Here is a 26,012-nt window from a genome sequence, read left to right as displayed (position 1 = left end):
TCAAGCACAGAACACAATTCAAACCCATTCATTTAAAACACGCTGAGATTTTAATGCATTTAGTTTGACAAGGTTCTGAATAAGCATGGGAGAGCTGGAAATACCATTTTTTATTACAGTTGTACACAAGTATTTTTCTTAATTTCATTTGAAAGATTTATCTTTTATTTAAGGAAATTTTTAATAACAAATACTAAAAAACCAGAAAGAACTATATATGGATTAAATTACTCAACCTAAGACACACATTCAGTTATTTCAGGCTTGTTACAGCATAAGGATATGCAGGTTAGTGAAACAGTCCATAAATACTGAAAAAAAAAGCAAGACTGCACCACAAGTTAACTTCAAGTTTTTGAAAACTGCAGTCTAAGACATCCGTCACCACAACTACACAGATAGGTTTCTAAAAATAAGGAATTTTTCATATTTCTTTTTTAAGTCATAGAAATGCATACAACAAAAAGAAATTGCTCTTGGAAATATGCAAATAGTACACTAATAATCTAATATTTATAAAGCTATTGTAAAAAACCGTGATTCCTGCATGTTCAAGAATCATCTTTCTAATGGCTGAAATAAGGGAGAATGACTACTTTTTACAGATCCTGTAACTCATTTTCTCACAAATTCATTTAAAAAATGTCTTCTACAATGCCTAAGTGATTAGCCAATGTAGATTTTTATACCCATATCCAAGCATTCAAGCTTTCATGTAACTGTCTCACCAAGAGTCCCATCACATTTGCATTAAACTAAGGTGGGCACTTTACAGCACAAGGATAGATGATGATAACCTAATATTTTTAATTTGATCACAACCGCTGCAGCAGCAATGCTACAGAAATCCACAAAGTGGATGCAAAATGCACAGAGTGCTGAAAGGGAACAAGCAGCAATCTTGGGGGCTTTCAAGAAGCAAAAACTTCATCCAGTGGTTAACATGTGCTTTGGGTTTTCCTTCCCCCTTTTTTTTTATTAAAGCTATACCACAAAATTTCTCCCTTTGGCTGTGATCTGCTATCTGAAATTCAGAGTTTTTAGGTATCGCTTCTTACCTAGGGCTGATAAAATGCCATAATTATTTCAGTCCAAAATAATAATGAACCTGAGGAATATAGCTCTGGCTTGTGGAAATGCAAGTTTCCTTTGAACACTATTAGATGTAGACCATCTTTGCTTAGACAGTTGGCAAAGAACAACTTGACTGTATTCCCATGCTTGGTTAAGCCACAGTGAAGGAAAATGTTAGACCAGCTAACATAACATGCAAAACCCAGAGCAAAACCTTTCAGTGTGTTATGACTGTCCTATAAAACATATAATTTGGCAGATATATATTTTATAAGCATAAAAATGGTAACTAACTTTGACTGAGATCTATTACAAAGAAAATGAACCATCACAGCAATCAGTCTGGTATAAAAACAGATCAGTGATTAAAAATTCTGTGATCTTCTCTTTGAGGAATTCTCCCTTAAACCTTGAACAGTGGTGTTATGACAACTATAAGCATAAAAATGGTAACTAACTTTGACTGAGATCTATTACAAAGAAAATGAACCATCACAGCAATCAGTCTGGTATAAAAACAGATCAGTGATTAAAAATTCTGTGATCTTCTCTTTGAGGAATTGTCGTTATGACAATCAGTTTTACCTCAGACTGAAATGAAGCTAGAGGTGCCCAAAAAGTTGTTCAGGAAAAAGGAGTGAATTGTGCAAATCTGGTTCTTTCTTCAGTGAAAATGGCTCTTCCCCAAAGAAAAATATGGATCATTACCACTCCAGTCAACAGCCTCCAAACACAATGCTGAGGTGTTTTAAAAATGCATGTTCGGCACATTGTAGACCACTAAATACTTCTGTGAAGACAAGAGTGTCTGTCACCTGGAGATGCCTGAGGTGGTCAGAGCTCCAATGAAGCTCTCCAACAACGAGGTTATTCACAGTATCTCCATTCTCTAAGGTGCAGCCTTTCTTCTGCAGGGCTAAGAATGTTTCCTTAGTCTTCCTTAGCTGGCTACCTATTTTCTTAATATATTTAAGAACCCACCACTTTTAAGACCTCTAGAATATTTGCTTCAAACTCATTATGGGCTCAAAGTTATTTCAGGACTAATGAGAATTTGGAGAGGCAGGACAGGCCTGACTGAAGTAACTTTGCTTCTCTAAAAAGCTACTACGAAAAAAACCTCAGCATCACAAAAGAAAAAAACTAAAACCACAGAGGCTATAACAAATCATTGTCAGTTTTACAAAGCACACATGCAAGACTGATGTTTTTGTGTTTAGTCTATCCTAATAAAAATCTTTTTCACATAACCTCCATTCCCTTTATTCATGTGAACACTACTGTGAATAGAAAAAGCATATTAACTTGAAATTAAAAAAACCACACAGATATTAAAGACTAGAATCTACTCTTTCTTCTTTTGTAGATCTACCACAAAGGAACTTAATCTGATCAGTGTTGAATTAAATAGACACCATTTCCTGGGAAGTGTGTCATATCTAGTGATAACAGCTGTGTAGATAAGCTGCAGAGAAATTAAGTCAGTTCTACTAGCACAGTACTACAGTAGCTTCATTTGCAGAGCACAAAAGTGCAATCTGATACTACATCTGTTTGGAAAGGCTGAGTACTGGCAGGACTACAGAGAAGTTACAATGCTGTTCTGTATGCCAATTAATAAGATTAGTTAAAAAAAAATAACAAACCAAACCCCCATACTAAACTGTCAGAGGCTGCAGTAGTTCATGCCTCAAACACTGATTAAAAGTTTTGCTTGTTATAACAAAAACTGTATAAAGAAGCTACAACCAAAGAAGCCTCCCTGAAGATCCCTGACTGGGACTTTGGACTGTAAATTAAATCACTAAGATTAGATAAAGGGAAAACCCATTCTTCAATCATCTTAGGCCTAGGAAAAAACAAACAAAGCTGAAGGAGAGGAATGCATCCACAAGAAAGCCAAATGCAGCAGACATTCTTCCCTGGCTGAGTTTGGGGTGGGAGAGATCACAGCCTGCAGAAGACAGGGTTACACAGACTCCTCCCCCCTGAAATTATGCAAGGAGGGTAGAGGAGGATGTAGCCTCTGGTTAGAGGCACTGAACACTCATCCTCCCAACACAAACTGGCCCAGCCTGTGGAGTTGGAACCCCCAACATAATTTGTCAAAAACCCCCCAAAGTGCCCCCCCAGAGTCATTCTGAAGCCTTGCACCACAGGACTGCACATGATGCAACAGGGACAATGGCAAACTCCCCCCCAACAGGGAGGTGCCTGGATTTTCCTACCTAGCCTGAACGTGTATTCTGTGCTTTTTGGGGGGACCTTCACCACCAAGACCAGCTGGAGAGGATCAACAGAGCATCACTGGGATCCATGGAGTGGTGATATATTCCTTATTCTGTCTCTGTCAAGCCCTTTCGATCCCCCCCACCTGTTTTTTATTTCTTTCTTTCTCTTTCTCTCCCTCTCATATTTACTATCAAATAAAACCCATACTATTGTCACTGGTATATGGTCTCGTTTGCACCTTAATTCAGGCAGAGGCATTTCTAAGAACTTTAGTAACTGGATCATGACACAAACCCGTGACAAGACCAAGGTTTCTCATCAGTAGTTTTACAGTTACAGTATCATATAGCTAAGAAAAGGTCCACAAATGAAACCTTCTATATAAATCTACATGCAAAATTCTATTTTATCCAAAGCTCATTATCTGAAGCAGTGTTCCATGACACTAGATTAAAGACAAAGACTGAAAAGAAGTAGAAAAAAAGAGTTTTGCACATTAAGCCAAAATTCTGTGCAACAAAATAGTTTCCCACATATGGGAAATCAACAGCCAAACAAAAAGGCATACACAAGAAAAGACCATCCATCTGAAAACACTATTAAGGACAATGCTGGTTTTCACAGGAAGCAAGATCCACCATGTTGCTCTCACAACTGAAGGTAATACCCCACAGGCTCTTCTGCCATTGATTCTGCCAGAATCTTTATTGCAACCTACAAAAGCTGCAAATTTAGTTACCTCTTTAGATTATTAATACTGAAACTGGAAGGAAAGGCTAAATTAAAAACAGACAGAATGCTAGTCAGCCACAAAAACTGCACAGAAAAAACCCCAAAGGGTCAGCTACTGAATCTTGGCCTGCACTGGTGCTCAGCAGTAAAAAGTCATGTTGAGAAAAAATGGTACTTCGATCTGTTGTACGAAATGGTCATAGCATTGCTCCTGATAAAACAAACAAATAAACAATCCCCAGCAAATTAGATTTATGTAGGATATTCTTTTCCAGAATGCAAGATGCTCTACCCCATTTCTTGGGTAGAATTTCCCTGCCTCTGATAATCAGAGATATGATTCATTGAATGTTTCATCCAGACTAAACATAGTCACCACAAAGAAGAATAACCACTATAGCACAGCACTTGCTTGGCAGTACTCTTAGCTGGAAGTAGAGATTTTGGAGTCTGCTTTATTCAAAACATATTTAACTTGCATTTATCCCAGCCCTGTTACCCTTAAAATAACACCTTCTGAATAATTATCTTTTTGAAACAATCTCACCACACAATTAGAAGAATTCCTGTGCTGTTTGACAAAAAAAACAGCATTAGCATCAACATAAACAAATTTTAAATTGTCAGGGTACCCCAGCCTACAAAGCTGCTGTTGCCTAACTGCTGTCCATAAAGATGTATCAATTAGAGAAGGTGCTTTCTTCTACTGATTTGTAGGGCTCAGATAAATAGCAGTGAAACCTTCAGAGGCTGTTTTTGCAGCATATAAAACCAGACAGAAGAGTAACATTTGAGGTTTGAAGTTTTTTGCAGGGTTGGGGTTTTTTCGATGGGTTTGTTTTTTGGTTTGTTTTTTTTTGGGGGGGGGAGGGGGAGAAGGGGACACACAGGTGTTTGGTTTTTTAAAATCACTGATTTATTAGGACTCACCTCCACATGGCACAAACCATGTATATTCCTATGTATGGTATCAATGACATGAAACGTGTCCTGGGCTGCATCCACAGCAGTATGGGCAGTGACCCAGGGAGGTGGTGCTGTCCCCAAGGCTCTGCTCAGGTCAGACCCCACCTGGAGTGCTGGGCCCAGCTCTGGGGTCCCAGCACAGCAAGGACATGGAACTGCTGAAGCAAGTCCAGGGCCACAGAGATGCTCAGAGGGCTGGGCACCTCTCCTGTGCAGACAGGCTGAGAACTGGCATTGTTCAGCCTGGAGAAGAGAAGGCTCCAGGGAGAGCTTGCTTCACCCTTTCAGCACTTGAATGGATTTAGCAGCAGAGTTGCTGCAATAGGACAAGGGGTAAAGGTTTTACACTGAAAGAAGGTGGATTCAGAATACATTTAAAGAAAAAGTTTTTTACAATGAGAGTGGCACAAATTAAAATTACTCAGAGAGGTGGTAGATGCCCTGTGCCTGGAAATATTCAAGGTCAGGCTGGATGGGCCTCTGAGCAACTAGCTATAGATGTCTGTCCCTGCTCGTGGCAGGGAAGATTGGAATTAGGTGACTTTTAAAGATCCCTTCCTGTCACATATAGGTAAAACCTTACAAAAGAAATACCTTACAAAATCATGGTTTGGCTAAGTATAGCTAACAGCTAGCCTGATAAGCTCCTGTGAAAAAGGAATTGTAACAGTGAGAATCAGCTTGCACATCAATCTATTCCTGTGGGAACAGATTGTACCTGTGAGAGAAAGGCTCTTACCTCTGGGAAATTGTTCTTTACCCAGGAGACAAGTACGTAAACGTGGTTAGAGAAGAAAGTTTTGATGGACATGTACTCTAGCCATTGCCAACCAATGAACTGCATTGCAAGGAATTGCTGACCAACTGGAATTAAACACAGTGCCTTCTGATAACCATAGAAATATGAGCTATGTGCAGTAAAGATTTGGCACAGTGCATAAGGAAACAGGAGTCTCTGTCTGTCTCTACTGCGACACCTTCCAACCCAAATGATTCTGTGATTGAGAAGCTTCCTCAGTCAGAAAAACATTACAGTAATGCACATTACAGAACAACTTCAGATAGGTTTTATTGCTCACAAACAAGTGACCTGGCATTCCTTATGCATTATGAGCCTTAAGCATAATCCTTTCTTGTGTTCACAAATTAAGCAGGAAAAAATATCTATTCCCCCAAGACAGTTCATAAATATTAACTGAATGCAGACTAGCGGGAGAATATAAATTCTTACCGTTTTTAGTTTATTTTATTTTCTTAAACTAAAAATTGCTTACAGTTTTTAGTTTAATAAAACACAGGCATGACTTGTTCAGGAATATTATGAATATTTCACCTAATCTTATTCACAATTTCAAGGGCAAGAGTACTCTCTCAATCACACCCAAGAAAGGAAAATTCACAAGATGTGTTAAATGGGAAAAATGGCAATGTTTTGAAAAACTGCTGCATACATTGACAATCTAAGAATATTATCCATACTGTTTGATTTCCAGAAAAGCAAGGCAAGATGCAAACTGATAAGGGAAAAAAAAAGCAGAAGAACTTGCAATCTACTCCATCATCTACTAGACAATCAAGTAACTCTTTACACTCTCTTTCTGGTGGGGGTTTTTTTATAAAAGGAAAAATGCGTCCTGTAAGGCATGAATTTGGCATTATCTGAAGACAGTAAGACTGCTTTGGTTGGGAAATCATTTTTAAGCACACTTTCAACTGGGACTTGAGCATGCCATTGTATTTTGCTGTGAATCTGAGACACTAGTGGAGCAATTCTGAAACAATCCATCCTCTATGCTGACTGCAGAGTTAAGGTCAGTACTATCCAGTATAATATAAGTATTTATAACAATATTATAGCAGAATAACATCATCAGTCAGGGAAAAGCCCACGATAGCTGAACAGTAACCAGAGGTACAACAGCCAGGACCCCAACTCACAAAAAACATAATACTAGCAACTGTCACTGAAAGGTTTTAGATTCAATTATTTGAAAAGCTGAAGAAATAGAAAAGTATACTTATATTATGGGGTTTTTTATCTTCTTTATCATCCCTATCTGAAAATAGAATGTCATTTATTAGCAACCAGTTCACAATCTTGAGACGTCCGTAACTAGCTCAGTAGCAAGAGAGTAACAGTCACATTTGAAGCAGTGTTATTAAACACACTCCCTGCATTTCAGACATCCTTTAACTAGAAGTATTATTACCTGTCCAATCTTCCTAAAGGATAAAGAGAGATTCCCAAGTAAAACTTGGGAATAAAGCTGCTCTATCCAAGGATATAATTCAATTTACAGTCAATTTTTCAAAAGCACATAGGTGGTTAAATTGCCTCATCTCATTCTCAAAACACAGGCCCTAGCTGTGGAAAAAAAAATTAGAACAAAACACCACCAGCTCTCTGTAAGTCACATTAGGAACAGTGAAAAATCACTAAAAACAGCTTCTCTACCATAAGCATGCTATGTCATTGTAACTGCATAATAAAACTTTTTTTTCATATTTTAATTTGGCCACTTACTCAGAGGTACTGGCAGAGAACACAAGACATTCATTTCTCAGCCTTTTAATGCTTGTATTGGTATTATATGAACTCAAGAAATCTTAATTTTCAGTTCAAAATGCATTTTTCTCAGGAAAAATGGTTAACTTTTAATTCTGAAGAAAATACAAACATAACATTTGTCATGTCATTATTTTGCTGAACTGCTTTAGTCATAAAGCTTCTGGAACATTTCAAACAGCTAAAATGAAGAATGATGGAATTATAGTAACTATATTTTACAATATACTCACCCTGGATTATAAAGCATAACTGCTGACAAATTCTCACAAGACTTAGAAAGATCAGTCATAGACAAGCTGAAGGAAGATAGCAGTCCACTCTAACAAAAGACCATAAATAAAAGTATTAGTCATGCTTACAAACTCTGATGAAATATTAACTCTAACTAAAGTACATGAAGCAAATGAAAAAAGGCATCCTACAACAATCAAGACATGTCTGTACTAGAAATAAAATTGTGAAAAGATTTAAATTTACCAAATACTGATTTAATCTCACCTTTCTTTTCTCTCTTAGCTTAGCAGCTTCTTTAGGGTGGTTAAAGCGAAACATGTTGGTTCTTCCAAGTAATATAACAGCACCTGATGAAAAAAACACACATCACTGACTGACAACATTCTGCAGCTGAAAGTACCATGTAATTTTTGAGACATGCAATGCATAGGCAAAGACTAAAGCAAGAACTAAATGAAAATGCATTTTGGCAAGTGTATACCCATGCACAGCCACAGCTACCTTAACTGATGCATACAGTGTATTCCTTCCTCTTCCTACTTAAACAAAAATGAAACACACACATGTTCACACACTGCATGAATATGGCTGACTCAAGGTCAATCATGTTCAAGGAGTTCAGTTAAAGAATAAACATAGGGAGAGGAAGCAGCTGCCCCAATTTGATCTATATACTCTATAACAGTTCTACTTTGGAAGCCATCAGCAGATGCAGGTTTAACAGGAACATCCATAAATGTGACCAAGAACAAACTTGTCCATCTGCTACTGATCACTGGTCAGGTTTGAATCCAGCTACACTAAAAGCTCCAGATTTCCATTATTTGCACTCTCACATTTTTCTTCTCAATGTGGAACACTGAAGTTTACTGCTATTCAAAACAGGATTACTAGACTTTAATAACCAACAGGTATTTCCTGATGGAAGAACCTTGAATAATTCATATTGTTCAATGTACATCTATTATTGTATTTCATCAGTTAAGGTATAGTCACAAATAAAGATTCTGAGCAATTCTTATTGTATTTTAAAGACAATGGTACCAAGATTAACACTTCCCTGCTAAGAAGGATATTGTCAGTGATGTCTCACTACAGTCATTACATGGAAGTCTTCCAAGTTCACCACCTCAGAATCAAGCACTTATCTCTCAGTCAGTACAATACATTTTTAACAAGGACTCCATTACACTCACAGTATGAAAAAACTGTTATCAAACTCATCACTACAAATTCTTACCATCTGATAATGACATGATGTCCTCAGCAAGGAATGCTTCTCTTAAAATCAGCTTAATTAGGAATATCAACTCAAATTAGGTGATGCAGTCTTAGCAAATAAATGGCAAAAAGCACTGCAATCACTTCTTGCTTTCTACACAACACCTCAATTTCGGATTACATTTGCAGTTTACCTCAGTCAAATCTCAAAAATAATTACCTTTCATAAATCTGTATGAAATTCCTTCAGTTGCTTTCAAGTGAAGACAAAAATAATTAATGGCAAACATTTGTGACCACTTCACTAGGTGGAAGCAACGTAAATAAATTAATTAAATTTCAGAATTAATAGTTATAGATATGTGTCCCTAACTTCACAAATTTCAAGGAAGAAAGGAGAGAGAAAAAACAGGAAGCACATGAGAGTCAGTCCTAAATGATGGGTCATTTGAATAAGTCCTAGGTTTCTCTTTTAAGTACAGAAGGGCCTAACCCCTGAAACAGACTGTATGGTCCAAACTCCTGAAAATGTATTCTGAGGTAAAGATATATTTAAGGTAAGTGACACACTGTATTTGTGAATGTTAACTCAGTTACCTTTACAAAAACACCACAGCCAGAATTTGAAAATGATAGAAGAAATCCATAGAAGGAAGTGGCAATTAATTACCATGCCTCTTATTATTTTTGAACTCCATGATAGTCTAAAAATTTAACACATTTTCAAATGAACAGCTATTACTGATGAACGGAAACATTTAAATGTATCAGCAGTTAATCAGTGTTACCTAAAAGCAGGTATTTAAGGACCCTGGCACTTCAAGCTGTGAGACTAAATGCTAACACAGCTGGGATAAATAGATTCCACATGAGTCCTTAAACTAGTGATTTCATCAGTTTTGTACACTTAATGTCATCTTCCTCTCAGACTCCGTCTCCTTGCACACACAAAAAGTCAGCTTAGGCAGCTGTTTTTTACAACTTACCAACCCCAGCAACCCTTTCCTCTTTGAGTTGCAAATTTTTGTCTAAAGAAATTTATGAGGGAAAAAAGTAATGTTTCCACTTTTAGCAGTACAAAAATCACGTTGCAATATGCATCTTAAAGAGGGAAATAGCATCCAAACTCTTACTTTTTTCTGAGGCACACTGAACATTTTCTGCCTGTAAAATGCTGCAGGATAAAGTAAAGATGATTCATCACAACTCATTTTTTACTGTTTACAGAGTTATTTGCTATTAATGTCAATGTTTCTGTTGTTAGGAATTTACGGTCAGATTTACTCAAACCTAAGACCAAGGAGGCTGGGCTTTTTTTTTTCCCTGTAATAGAAACAAGCACATATGCCTCTTGTTTTGCATGAAGAAATAGGCACTCTAAAAAAAATGAGTCAATGTTATCTCTCTACACCTTGCTTTCTGCAAGCAGCCTTTATAGAAGTACTTGTCAGAGTTCAGAAAGGATGCAAGAGTCCCCTTGTTTAACACTGCATTCTACTTTTGTTAGCCTAGGCTTACACTGAAATCTCCTTTTCAGGGAAGTAATGTGAGATTGTTTTTCAGCAGCTGAGCTGTGTCACAGCCTCACTCCTAAACAGGTCTCTTTCAGTTCCTTGCTAAACGGGAAGATACTCTGGGTGCTCCTGGAAGATAAAACATCGAGCAGCTCTCCTGCAGCACTCACCAGCTCCACTTGTCAGTCAGTCCTTTCCAGGCCAACACAAAGTATCTTTGTTCCTAGCTGTCCTGCTGCTTTTTAATTTCCAGATTTTAAAGCTTTTACGTTAAAATTGTAGTTCTCTAGACCTCCTAAGGGTTAGCCTCCCTCTTTTTGTCATTTCCTATAGCTGCAGCAAACAGATACTCAAGCTCAATCTCCTGCTCTACATGAGAATTTGGCAGTAGTATTAAGTAGGACCAATCTGAAACTTGGGGAGAGGGGCAGGGGTGTCTCTGACACTTTTAGTCCTGTAGATATCTATATTATTTTTCTTAATGTAACAGCAATCTGGCATGGCGTTTGCTTTGTGTAAAAACGAACAGACTCAAATGGTAACTATCAAATCATAACCAAGATTATTAGGTTGTTGGGGTTTAGGATTTTTCCTTCTGTTTCTTTTTCATAAGGAATTTTTTTCCATTTTGTTGCTAAGAATTAATAACGACTGGTATGTAAGAGAGACAAAAGCAGTTGCCAAGCTCAGTGGAAGAGGACACTTCTCCTATCTGAGGGTTTCTCTTGGAGGGACAGAGATACCAAAGAATTAGGCTGGGGAAAAGGGGGTCTGGGTGCATCTCGTAGCTCTCTTGCTCTCTCAGCTTCAGAGGAAAAAGTCAAACTGCTGCATGGGATGGGGGAGAACTCGTTGCTGCTGCTGGACCCCAGCCCTGCCCTGTTTCTCCTGCCATGGGTGAGTGAGCCTTTGCTCCTGAGAGCAGCCCTTGAACTAGGGCCTTATTGGTGTGAAAAATGCACATTATATGATTGCCTCTTTGCAAATAGTAAAAGGAATACTATATGTGTTATGCTGGAAAGTTATATTGCATTAATTTTTGTAGTACTGTACTAATCTTTTTTTAAATAGTGTGTTAAATATAGTTTAGGCTACAACAAAATATTAAAATAGAAACTATGCAATGTAAGATACTTTTTCTAACCAGCTCAAGAACTGGATAAGATAATCAAGAAATTCTTTGCACAGAGATAACAGCAAAAGACACTGAAATCCCAGAGAGAAGAATTATTGCCTCCTTATCGGGAAGAACCAGGCTCCTTCCACCTTCTTCCAGACTCCACAGAGCCAAACCATGATTTACAAGATGAACGGGAGGACATTGACAATAAACAGAAAAATCCCTAGTTTGAAAGGAATGTTTTCATCATGTATGAGATATATGAACATGCAACAGGCTATTGTTTTAAAGGTTAATCTTTGTTAGCGGACATGCCGTTTTAGGGAAAGCATCCGGACGTTCGTAAGTCTTTGCTTTTTTATTGTCCTTTATTGTCCTAACTCTGATTGTCCAAATTCTTATTGCTCTAATTTTTATTACTATTCTTATAACCATTTTATTAATATAAAACTTTTAAAATTTTAAAACAAGTGATTGGCGTTTTTCACATTGGAAAACTTGAAAAGGACCCTCGCCACTTGTTCTGGTGCCTCAGGGGAAAAGGCGGGACCCCGACCCCTCCTGGGAAGGCGCGTCTTTCCGGCTGTGTGCGGCACAGGAGCCCGACTGCCAATGCCGCTGCCTCGGGCTTTTTCACTGCGCTCCAACTCACACCACCTGCCTGCCGGGACACCCTGCGGCCCCTGCTACAGCTGCAGAGTTTCTGCCACCATTGTTGCCATTCGGCCCACCCACCATTGCTGAGTGAGGGGGCGCGGCCAAGCTGGTGCTGCAGCGCCCCCTGCAGGCGTGGAGGACTCACCGCCCCCGCCCTGCCCGCCGGGAGCCAGCAGCGCCCCCTGCTGGCTGTGAGCGGGACTGCAGCCGCGGGGAAAGCGCCACGGCCGGGAGAGGCTGGGCTGGGACTGTGCTGCTGCTGGGGCTTTTTTGCCTTGTTATCCATATACATACTAGTAAAGAACTGTTATTCCTTTTCCCATACCTTTTCATGAAAAGGTAACTTCAAAGTTATAATAATTCCGAGGGAAGGGGATCATATTCTCCATTCCAAGGGAGGTTCCTGCCTTCCTTGGCAGACACACATCTTTCAAACCAAGAAAGAAGTGGTTGAAATTACAAAGGAATTCTCTTTTCACCACATGGGAATTCTTTGGCAACAAAAACACCATCGAGTTTTCCTGGTGGTTTCTGCTGGGAGTGGTTGCTCTGTTATCAGTCCCTCTGGCGCTGGCAATAGCTGCTGGAGGCCATAAGGTACAAACTCTCGGTGTTTCCCAGGTCTCAGTCTGGAGCAGGTTCGAGTGGTTCCAAAAAAGGGAAAGGAAAAACATTCCAGGAAAAAATTCGGACTGCTTAGCTAAACTAACTAACAAGCAGAAGCAAAAAGGAAGAGAAAAGCAGGAGCAGAGCAGAAGCAAGTGCAAATCAAAAAGCAAAAGCCACACAATGTACTACCCTGTCTCTGTGTCCCACCAGCCGTGGGGAGCAGGCTGATAACAAAACCAAAACAAAACATTCGCTCTTCAGAGCCAGTCTTGAAGGCCCAGAAATAATATCCAGCATAAACAGAACCCCCGACTGGGGATACAAGCATCATAACATCACCCTAGGACAGGATTGTAGTTGAGAAGACATTAAATTAAAACTAATTAAACAATAATTCATTTACATACATGTGGATTTTTTTCAGGAAGAAGCAAAGAGGTTGCCTGGAAAATGACATTACGCTAGGTAATACCTTGGTTGAGGTGTGTGGGTTCTGTAATCTGAATACCATTCACAGAACACTGTGCTCCATTCAGTGGGATGAGGTTCACAGTACCATTGAGATTTTCGAAGATGCAATGCTCACTTTCCAGATCAAGACCATGAAGAACTAAACACAAAGAAATAAGATAACATAATTAGACTACTTACAACTAGTAAGATTAACATGCTAATAATAATTTATTAAGAACACATTGCACTACATATCAGAAAGTGTATCTTCTCTATTCTGGACAATGTTTTCTTCCTTCCTTTATCACATCCTGCACGCCTTAAATATTTTTTGTTTTATTCTAGTGCAAAGAACTGTGCTGGGTTGGTTTTGCTTTTTTTATTTTTTTGCTGCAATGGTCTTTATTCCTGTACTTTGATGCCTGATTAGCAAATGCTCCTTTCTTTCCAATAAAAACCAGAAAAGTACAATTCACATATTTGTAGAAAGAGATTTTTGACCAGTTTCACAAGGAAATAATGAAAACTTGTAGACCTTAGAGCAACCATGCTTAAACCTGAAAAGACAGGATATAAGATGCCATTGTAGACAAAAGGATGGCTGAAGTAAAGTTCTTAAATCTGATTCAGAGCTTTTATCAATCAGTTATGCTACTTTCCATTTTTTGTTCCAATAACACATGAAAATGTGTATTGCTTAATACCACAACGCATCACAGGTTTGGTAGTTTCATGGAATTTAATAGAGTAATTTAAATCCAGACAACTTTTGACTTCATGAAAATTTACCCAACTTAGTTATTTGACTCACATTCTCGCCCAAGAATTAAAGGATGCAGTTTACTTAATTAAATTGCCTTCCAGGAACTTATGTAAAGCTTATGTGATAGGACAGTCCAGATGTGGCAGTTAGATATATTGGTAAGAAATCAATAGCAAAACCAGCAGATTTTTACAAATTTTCTGAATTTTTTTAACTCAAATCTGAAGTCCCAAGACTATCTTACATATAATAGTCTAACAATGCTGCCATTTTACTAAGGTTAATAGATCGATTTTGCAGTAATTGTGTCAGGTGCTATATGAAAAAGGACAGGATTTTTACAGTATGCTATTTAAAGAGGGTAAGAAATCAATTAGCAACAAGTACATGAACATATTTAAAGCCCACAAGCTATGCTAGAAGTCATGCTCTTTGAAGCAAATCCCATGCAATTCAGCTTTCAGATTTTCTAAAAATTAAAATACACAAACCACAGAACAACTAACTGAAAAAGGGAAAAAAACATATGAAGTTTAGTTCACGTGTCAGGATACTGGAAGAAGAAAGAATATAAAAATGCCAAATTCCATACCAATGTCCTGTTCTGATATAGCATCTTCTCGGCCAACGTAAGTTTGGCCCTCCTAATTAAGAGAGAAATACACATTATTTCCAGTTGGAATCTCCTTATCTCCCCCACAAGAATATAATTTATCCTTCCACTTTCTCAGGGTAACCTGAATGAAATATGTATTTAAACATACATGAAAAAAGGAATCATGTAGCATTTTCAAAATGCTTTCACAGTCTTTATTTTACAATATTATAAGCAAAATCATGTTTCAACTGTCCAGTGCAGAACTACCTTTATAGTTTTTGGACAATCAAGATTTAGATTTTAAGGTGAAGCTTTATAACATTAATAACAAACCAATACATACAGACAAAAATATGAAACACCTATAGCTAGTTAACCAGTTGACTCTCAGGATAAACTTAAAACAGATATTTTCATTTCATCATTTCCAACCTCTTAAGAGCTTTTCTTACTGGAGCAGACAAACATGAAAAGCTTTTCTTACCATAGTAATGTAATGAGCACTATATATAGATAGCAAATCAATACTGTAATTTTTCTACAGAAAAGAATCACAAGGCATATAAAGGCTACAGAAACAGAGATGTGTATTTACCTTCAAATGGTACAAGATGATACCAGTACTGAGAAGATCATCATCAATGCCAATGAGATGAGGCAGTTCAGAATCTAACACAACACCTATCCCTTCTTTCCTCAGAGCCAAAGTTTGTTCCTATAAAAGACAAAAGTCTGTTTATTAGGATATGCAAGAAATACCTCTCTTCCTTCTCTCTCTAAATCACATTTAATGCAACTTCTTTTGTGTAATATCACACAGAAGAAAGAGCAATTTTTAAAAAATTTTTGATTTTACATTTTAAACATGACTTCTTTACTTTTATTAAGCATTCCAAGCTTGCTGTTGAGGAAATCTGTGAAGGTGTTATTTGAAGGAAACCAGACAAACAGCTGAACTATACCAGAGAAGGAGCATCAATCAAGAGTGTAACAAAGCAACGTAGTCTAAAAGCAAGCTATGTGCCACCTTTCACAATGGTAAGGAGAATTTCAAACTCCTCAGCATTCAGTACAGCTAAAGAACAGAAAACTGAAAACTTTTCAAGCAGTCTTTTCAATAAGCTGAGCCTTGCACAATAAAAATCCCAGACCTCTGACAAATCAGTAAACCTAAGCAGCTGAAATATCATGCAATGGAAGAGAAGCATTGCCAGTAGTAAATAAATGTAAGAAATATTCACAGCACATAATTTCAATACTTCAAAATTCTTTGGGCCACACTGTACAGCCATCCATAGGTTGAAGCATCATTCAGCAGGACTTCAAGTGGAAGATTTCAGCCTTGGATAAAGTAATGTATTGTGTAGTACACAACAGTCTATGCAATAAATAAAAAATTAATTATAGCTTTGAAATAAGTTTTAGTATTTAAAAAGTACAATTTTCAAGTTGAAACAGAATCCCATTGGCTTCTAGGCCTGGAAGATTACAACAATAGAAATTGTGAATGTCTCCACACACACACACAATCCTTCAAGACAAATATGTTTTCTGTGTAAAAGGGCTAAGCCCTGACAATCCATGAAGCAGAGGCAATGTCAGCAAGTATTCCTGTGTATTACAAGGAGCACACTTTTCTCCTGGTGCTAATAAAAATGGAAAATAAGTTTTGTGACAGCTGCATGACTACTCCTTTTCCAAGTCATCAAATGCCTTCTCCAGAGCCAGAAAGACACTACACTGTTTGTAAGAAAAAACAACACATAGATTGCTGTATGTATTTTCCCAAGTACAGCAACTTGCAAGTCTAAAGAAAGTAGATGTAAAATGTCATTTCCCTGCAGAAAAAAAAAAAAAAAACGTTGTCAATATTGATGCTGTCTAAAAATTTCAAGTATGGATACATCTGGGCAAGATGAGATGATGACACAACATATAAGACTCTGCAAAACAAAACTGGGAAATGTTACTCTGGTCATAGATGAATCAAAAAGTTCTCCAGAATACAGAAAGAAAAAAATAAGCTGTGATTCATGTGCAGCTCAGATATTCACAATGCACCCAGATATTTGTTCATATTATAAAAGAGTCACATCATAAACCTAAAAAATACAGCTTAATTAATTGTTCAAGTGAAAAAGTAATTTCAGACGAAAATACCTATCACATATTAGATATTTATTGAGTAACATCTACTGTTATACATAATTTATAATGTTCCCACATGACAAGGATGAAAAGAAGACCCTGAGGACAGTTACTGCTAGCACCTTGGGCCCAATGGAACTGATAAAATATTAAAAGCTGAATATTTTTTCCACAGCACAACAAAGCATTTGCCAATGTCCCTGAAAGAGGAAAAAATAAACATCCCAGGAGACAAAAAATTGTCACTGGGTGAGAAAAATATCTCACTAATAACTAAGAATAAAGAAACAATATGATTCTTTATTTTCCAGTCTTTCAATATTCAACACATTCTTATTATAATAAGAGATTAATCATGTATAATTGCAATTTAGAACAGATGGATTGCTTTTTTATTCAGATCTAAATTAAAGAACACAAACTAATTGAGTTTCTAGAGTTACATTTTGTAAATGACTACCATTCACGCACAGAATGCATCCTCTTAATGGAAATTTTATAAGAAATGCAGCAGACAGTAGCTGTGATTAACTATAATATTTTTAGCTTAATACAGGCTGTAAATAAGCTTTTATCTTCAGATACTATTTACTAAAACAACCTGAATATTAATCAGATACCTGGAGTAACTCCTGAACTTTAATCGTTTGGTTTAACATTTAATTCCAAATTCAAAAGCTTATGCAAGGATGGCTCCAAAAGCCAAACTGTGCACTTCTGCCCCAAAATGAAATCACAGAAACATGATAAATCTTTATTACTCTGTTCCCTAACAGTGAGAAAAGGAAAAGAAAAAGGCCCGAAAGAAGTAGTCAAACTGTTCATCCTCGATAGCATAGGAAGAATGTTTTTGAAGAGGGACAGACCTCTTTTGAAATAAATTGGCAGTCTGTAAGCTATTACAGGGCAGAGAAATTATTAGGTTTAATTCACTATTTGATTCACTTCCATTTGAGCTACATAATTTTAAGTGGTGAATCCATAACTCAAATTACAAAAGCATGAAAGGTCACTGTCCCTATTAAAAATAACTAATTCAGAAAATTTATGAAAATCTCAAGATGCAGTTGAAAAAAAGCTGAATGTACCCACATGCTTCTTAGCTGGAATTATCCTTGAACAGAAAAGTGTACACATACTCCCTCAGTATTTAAGATGTGTTCACAAGCTGGGGAAAATAAAGCAAGCTGAATATTATCCACAAAGGAGCACTTTGGTTGGTACAAGGGGCCACTGTGGTAGGAGCAGAAAAAGGTTTTCTTCTTTGGGAGCTGTTAGATCAAATGGACTCACTTGGAGAGTAGAAACTCAGAAAGTAACCCTGAGACAGAATACAAAAAAACCCACGTCTTTAAGTCAAAGTTAAAATAAAGGGATTATATTGTATATTTAAATTCTTATCTCTTTGAATTCAGCTCTGACTCAGCTATCAGAACTAGCCTGATACAGTAAATTCATTTACATTTATATAGAGAGATATAAAAGCTTTTGTGAAAACTCATTTCTTCTGTACTGATGTAGTAAGCTTACTGTATTAACTGATACAGTGGCACCTCTAAACTAAGATATGATCTGGTAGTTTAAGAACAAATCTATGACTGAAGTACTCACTTGAGCTGAAAAGTTCATCATCATCATATACAACTATCCATTATAAAGGCCACTGCTGTGACACACAGGATGTCTTTAAATGGATCTCTTTGAATGCACACACAAAAACAGAAGCACACAGCTTTACTCTTTCTTTTGGCCAACAAGATACTGAATTAAATTTAAAAAGAAAGTCCAAAAGGCATTTCTACCATTCCTTTACCAATCCAGTAGTAGAAGAAAACATTAGGCTGCTATTGTCCCAGCACATATTAAAGACTACATGTAATTAGTGCACTGCAGTGAACATAACCTCTCAGGAGAGCTCAATTTTTGTCAAACTTTCCAATGCAAAAATGTAATTCCTTTATTTAAATATTGAACAGATAGCTGCTGGCACACAGTCCTGAGAATACGCTGTACAGACATTTTAAGTAAAACATGACAATTTACTTAGCCAGCATGATGTTCCAATTTCTACTTTAAATTATTAAAAAACCCCACATGATACCAAACTAAAAAATTATGTGCAAAAATGTCCAATGGCAAAAGTCTTGGCATTAATATTTAACCAGACTATATATGAGAAAATTCTTATGCTAACAGGTACTTTGGGTGCATTTGATTTTTTTGAAAATATACTATTATATCCCGAGTTCACAAAAATGTCTGACTATACTCAATGGCCCAGCACTAACATTAAGTCCTCTATAAAATGTATAGATGTAAACTGCACACAAGCAAAGTTCTTCATTCTTAATTGGTCTTCCTCCAGTTATGTATTCAATTCACTTTGCATTTCCTTTAAATCACTGGAAACAAATGTTTCATACTTAAAGAAAAAATATTCCAGGGTTCAGAATTCAAATGCTCCTGAAAAAATTTATTTCCAAACCCAGCAGATACAGAGACTATGTAAACCGAGAGAAGAAATAGGGTGAAGAAGCCTGAGTGAAAATTCAAAACTTCTCTCACCAAAGTTTGAGTTTCCAGAATTAAACTCCACAAAAAGGGAAAATGAGACAAAAGTGTGGGCAGGACTGTGATAAATGTGCATAAACCCAAGAGGGAAATTCCCAAACAAGCAGTGCTCACTTGATGTTTTTTATATGAGGAAGTAGAAAAGAAAATTGATCATCAGAAGTTCAAAACCAAAAAGCAACCCCTTGTTGTTAAATACAAGGACACTGTGGACACCAATAATTTACATAGTTGCAAGAAATTACCTGGAAAAAAGATGAGAAAAGGAAAAGAGGTACTTGTGGACAAAGGCACAAAGGTATCTGTAAATAAGCTTTTATCTTCAGATACTATTTACTAAAACAACCTGAATATTAATCAGATACCAAAGGCTGAATAAACCATAACTCACCTACATGGAGCTTATTCCCATCATTTGGGTGGTATAGTCCTAATGCAGGCTTTGCATGGATTAAAAATTGCGGGATATAAGAGGAATATACTGCAGACAGACTTCTGCTTCTGTTTACATAATATAAATTATCAGAATAATTCTAGATATAATTCTTCTCAAAATGCTACATAAACAGAATGACTACTCCTCTGAATTGTCAATTGCATTGCATGCTAATTATTATATTTATAAAGATGACAGCCAACTACTGAAGTTGCACTCACAGTATTGAGGCAAGTGTAGAAAAAAAATTAGTAAAGCTGCCAGTAAGCCCCACAAAACACAAGCAAGCTGATTTGATTGGTTCTGTAATTAAAGGAAAACCTGAAGAATTTTACCTCTGCCTGAAATGCAACATTTCTCCAACATGAGGAGAAACAACTGAAAAGTGACCTCCTGTGTCACAAGTGCTATGCCCAAACACTGTAACAAATAATTTTATAGATTACACTCAGACTCTCATCCATTATATAATGCAAAATTATTTCAAATATTTGGTCTGAACTTGGTAATAACCAGTTTATGCTCTCACACTTTGCATCGCTATTGCCATTCAGTTAAAATAATAATTTTCCTTCTCCAGCCTTTATTCATTGATACTGGCAGCAGTGGTATCTATTCTTTGTACTGTGGTTATACTATGCCAAATTCCAAGCATTTCCCCCAGGAGATGAGCAGGCTCACCATATCCCAGGGTTTAGCACACTCCTTCTCAAGTCTTCTTCTTTGCCAGCTTCCATGGTGTGTTCCCAGTGTGTATAAAATTTTGCCAGCATCATGTACACCCCTTTTTTCCATTCAGTGCACACAACATCTATCTGATCCTTCCAGATTCATGTGTCTTTCATGCACATGTACCATCTTGTGACAGTAAAGTCTCACGCCATCCTCCTCCTCTTCCACAGTGTATTAAGCCCTTTGCATTGCAAACTATTTACCATCAATGATTCTTCTGTTATCCTTAGACTCACCCAATCCTCTCTCAGATGCTCTACTAGAAAAATTACCTTTAATAGCAGCAAACTTCACCAGTTAACACATTTCAAGAAACCATTAAGCATGATCAAGGCCAAAAACGTGCTCCAGGACCACCTCCCCAAAACCCCTACAACTTCTCTCCCCTCCCAGTACCAGGCTTCCATCACATCCTTGGTATAAGCATTTTTATTATATTTAAATCCTTACTTCTACACTACATAAATTAGGAAATAGTTTCCTATACATCTCAGGGTCAAATGCTCCATCAACATCCACCAACATGAGAACCAGTCCCCCACTATTTCTAGCAGGGATCACTGTTAAATAGAACTAGATCCAGCACACCCTGAGCAGACAAACCAGGATGAGACAGCTCAAGAAAAAAATCACAGACTACAGACAACATGACAAATATTCATTAAATAGGAAATTACTATTTTAAACCGAAGAGATTTACAGAGAGTTATAACTATGATTTTGAAAGACATGGCAGAAAAAAGACACCATTTCAAAGAAGTTTTCTCAAGAAAAGCAAATTAAATTCTCCTTACTAGTCCAGCAAATATAAGCTGTTCAGAAAGCAGTGTCTGCCAAGTTTTAGAGTCCTTCCACAATTCACTTAAGCATAACAAACATAAGTCAGAGCAACAGTTCTGAATTTAACATTTGCATTTAGCTTTAAATGCTTGTTTCCACAGGGTAATATTTTAGCAAATTATTTTCCATTCGTTTTATTTTGAGAACAGACTTTGTAATTACTTTTCTGGAAATTGCTGAAGGTGTGATCACCTTACCTTCTTTCCCAGACATTACGTGCTAGGTTTTACTAGGTCAGTTAAAGAAAACACAGGCTGTCACTTATGTGACGCTTTTAATGCAAATTAAAGGCCTATTAAAAGGTCACAAATCATAAAAAATATATTCCATTTGATCTCAAGGCAAACATTTAAGGATATTACAAAAAGACAGGATAAAGTGCCCTTTAAAAACTATCAGTTTGATTTTGTGTACCCAAAGCATAAAATAATTGGTGCATTAAGCTGGCACAAATAGCATTAGCAACTTGTGTCCATCACACAGTGACCAGGATTTGTGATATTATCTTTTCCAAAGCAGGTAAACTCAGCTGGGGAAACTGAACTTCTCTTATGAAAACATCTTCCCTTTACTCTAATTCCAGTGAAACACATCTCATCTAAAATATATACTTCAATTCTATCATTAATACTTATACAAGATAAGCATATAAAAATACAGATATAAAAATTGTATAATTATACACAGTCAATGGCTTGAATTGGCTTGAATTCTCTAAATTCAATCATTTCTAGTAAAATGATTGAGATCTAGAAGATAGACAGGAAATGCCCATGTTTTATATTACCCATCCTTATATTACATGTAATGAAACTACAGTTCATTTCACAATTTTAATAACAAAATGAAAATGAAGAAGTCATTCTAACTTGCAACAGCCCAGTACAGTAATTAAACTGCTTTAAAGGACAACATAAGAGGACACCAAAAGCTTCAACTGTAGTTGCAATACAATGACCTCAATTTCAATCATACACAATAATGAATCATACATACAGACGCCAAACAAGATCACAGCACCCTTTTAAAAAGTGAGGTTGAAAAAGAGGATAAACACATAATAAGGGGAAAGGACAAGATGACAAGAGTAGAAATCCAGAAATATAGTCACAGGAAATAGGCACCTTATGAATCAAAGGGAAGTGTCATTTAAAAATAAATTAAAGTAATCTACATGGAGAGATCTATAATCTGGCATGAGTCCCTAACATCAGGGCCAAAAGAATTATCATATCTAACAAAAATCAAGACTACTGAAATCATATTTCATAGCCAAGATGGACATCCCAAATATTGACTGAAGGGTAAATTTCCTGTCACTTTTTTTGGTATGTTCAGCAAAAATTGAATTGAAAAATTCAAAAGGGAGGAATCTCTTGCACTGTACTATGTAATCTAGACTACAGTACATTATGTCTTTCTTGGCAGATTGCAGTTTTGCCATATTTGAGTATTTTTAAAAATCAGGACCATTGAATCAATGAAAGGGAACTAGCACAGCTTTGCCAACTACTAAAAGAAAATAAGGCTTCTTTGAAAGATGCAAACCTACTGTACTTTTAGGGGAAAAATGCAAAGCAATCTACCCAAAACTCAAGAAGCAACTGCTGATAATTGCATTTTGCTATCTGATCTGAACCTTAATTTGGATAGCATTTTTTGCATTCTGACAAAAACCTTCATGAAAATACTTTTTGTTAGCTGATGTAAAACAACAAAAGAGGAAGTATGACAAAGGAGGTATGGCATTTGTTGTATTTGCATACTGTAAGAAATGAGGCAAGTTTTATTTCCTCAGTGGAAAAGCTTTATGTTATGTTGAAATATGTTATTTTATTAACAGAGAAAAACATTAGATTTACTGTGTTAAGTAGCTTATACTTAGACAAAACTACAGAGATTTAAACATAAAACCAAATATAACCAAATTCTCTCCCAGGCATATTTCAATTAAGAGTATTAATGACTATTTAAATTCAGCTAATCAATTTAGATCTTAAGAGACTAGCAACTTGAAAAGAAAATGGCCAAAAGGAAATTCCTCAGGAGGAAACACTCTCAAATTTCCCTGGGTTAGGGATACAGTAAGATACAATTTCCATGGGTTAATAGAATCTTAACCTTAAAATTCTCCTTTGCCTTTCTGTTATGTTCCCTATATACGATTGTAACTCTGGAACCCATCAAGGTCAATCAGACCATGGCCTCCTTCCTTCCACTAGTCCATGTTGGATTTTGCAGCCAAATCTCCACTGATTGAAACCAGAGAAAAAAATAATAAGAGACAACAAGGTGATCACGTAATTAAAGACTGTTAACAGAGCAAATGACAGGCAGGCTACTGTAAACCAGCTGGGCACTTCAAACATCTACATCTGAGCTGCTCAAAAGCATGACTCCATACTTACCACATTATCAGCTGCACTTCTCAATGGAAAAAGCTTTCCTTGCAAAGTTGGGATACACAACCAAAAAGACAAATAGATCTGTGTTTTCTTATTAAGGGCCAATTAACAACTCAAATGAACACCAGAAAACTGAAACTACATGCTTCTCTTCTTCCACACAGATAATTCTTGGTTATATGACAGTCTGCCCGAGTATAAGATTTACTGTTTTCCCCAAAATTCAGAGTATCCCTGCAGCACATAACTAGAAAATCAACAAATTCTGCAGATCAACTGGCATATCAATATTTCAAAGTGTGGTTTTCTCAGTTCTCATCAAAAAGCTGTCACCACAGAAGCTGCAGAAGCACAAATGACAGGCTGATCCCACATGGGGAAAAAAACCACAGAAAAACCACACAAACAAGCAAACAAACAAACAAACACACAAAAGGCAAACAACCCAGACAACTATGGACATGCCATTCCTTTGTGCAAAACACAACACACAGTCGGATATCTTGACTGGGTTTTTTCAAGTTTGTGGATAGCTTATCTTGTTCCTTAGAGCAACCCAACTTTGTATGATGCCTGGAAGATGAGATTTTGAATTATTTCCCTTGACCAGAAATTCTTCTTGAAAGCAAACATCTCCACATTCAACCAGAAAAAAACAAGACAGAAAAATCATCACTTTTTAGAAGATTCAAGTATGTTCTTTTCATGAGTCACAGCAGCAGCTCTTTTGGCCTGCTGTCATAGAATCATAGAAGCATTTGGGTTGAAAGGGACCCTCAAAGGACAGCTTCAACTAGACCAGGTTGCTCAGAGCTCCATCCACCACCTTGTCAAATCCTTGTGCTGACCATGCCATTATCTAGTCAAAAGTCTGATACTGTAGCCTGAGCTTAGCAATGCAAATGGAGAAGGATGCTAAAAAGCTTCCAAGGGCAGGTAATAAACCAATTTCACTCCCTACAGCATCAAACTGCTTCTTCAGATAATCAAAGGTCTGAGCACCTTTGGATTGCTGCAAATAAGTTGAAACACTGTTCCTGATGTTTTGAAATATAACCCATCTCAGATTTGTTTCCTTAAGCTCTGTGAACACAGCAACAAAATTAAAACAACAAGGGGCAATGAAAAACAGTGGAAAATAAAAATAAACTTGCAATCTTTGACAGTTAAGGGTTTAGAACAGTGTCTGTTCAGGAAGATACTTTTTAACAGACACATACCAAAGAGAAAAGCTGATAATTGAATTAAACACAGTCAGAACAAATACTTCAGCCATAGTTTGTCTAGATGTTGCAAATAGGACTTTGAAAGAAATTAAATGTGAATATTTAACAAAAAGTTCTACAGAAGCTGACATTTTGAAGATGATTAAGTTCTTGTCTGGTCTGTTGTGGATTAATTAGTCCTAATTATGTTTTCTGTATTTGCATAAAGGCAAAAACTCCAGACATAGAAATTATATTCATGGATGAACTGTTACTAGGCCAGATGCTGCCTGAAACCACAAGTCTTTTGCTGAAAAGTTCCTGCAAAACAATGAGATTTCTTTCACAGAGAAGGAAGTTCTGCTTGGGAAAAGAAAAAAGCAAATGCCCCACAGAATTCTGTCTAAACCCTGTGTTTTTAAGATATTCATACAGCCAAATCCACTTCAAATGGGAATTAGACATTTAAAATATCTTCAAGCACTAATTGATATTTCAGTACCTAAAACAGGGATAACCTGAAACACTAGCCCATTACCCTCCAATAAATAAAACTGAATCTGCACTCTCTTTAACAAGACTCTTGTTGGATGAGACAACCACAGCTGACAAGATATTTTTATGTCCTTTTGGGAAGACTGTAGTGGAAACAGAAGGATATTAAGTTACATTAGATTGTCAGGGTTCATACTATATCTCAGTAACATTTTCATACTCAGAGGAAAAAATATGTAAGTGGACCAGAAGAAAAAATCCTGCATAATAAAGTAATCTTTCTATGGACCAACTGGAAAAATCTACAAGAGTCAGAAAAAATATCTGGAAACAACAGAGTTCAGAGTGCTGAAAAATGTGGAAAGTGTAAAATTTTCATAAGAAAGTATGTCCTTTAATGTTAAATCTTTGTTACACTTTCAAGCCTAATCAACAAGA

At 36.7% G+C, this 26,012-nt stretch overlaps 1 protein-coding gene across 3 annotated transcripts in view; it reads right to left on the bottom strand.

The window, feature by feature from the left end:
• The window catches only part of KIF16B (kinesin family member 16B), a 137,416-nt gene that overhangs the window by 63,259 nt on the left and 48,145 nt on the right, over window positions 1-26,012 (bottom strand). For all 3 annotated transcript variants that reach the window (XM_039716909.1, XM_039716910.1, XM_039716911.1), the window contains exons 13-17: window positions 15,338-15,457; window positions 14,737-14,788; window positions 13,401-13,538; window positions 8,072-8,154; window positions 7,804-7,892 (exon numbers count right to left, since the gene is read on the bottom strand). In XM_039716909.1, the coding sequence (XP_039572843.1) occupies window positions 7,804-7,892; window positions 8,072-8,154; window positions 13,401-13,538; window positions 14,737-14,788; window positions 15,338-15,457 (482 nt within the window). The remainder of the gene's footprint in view (window positions 1-7,803; window positions 7,893-8,071; window positions 8,155-13,400; window positions 13,539-14,736; window positions 14,789-15,337; window positions 15,458-26,012) is intronic.

Source organism: Passer montanus, unplaced genomic scaffold (genome assembly GCF_014805655.1).
Source record: "Passer montanus isolate IOZ18808 unplaced genomic scaffold, ASM1480565v1 scaffold37, whole genome shotgun sequence".
In the NCBI taxonomy this organism is placed as follows: domain Eukaryota; kingdom Metazoa; phylum Chordata; class Aves; order Passeriformes; family Passeridae; genus Passer; species Passer montanus.
Note: the sequence above shows the minus strand (reverse complement) of the source record. Positions and strands in the feature narration are given on the sequence as shown.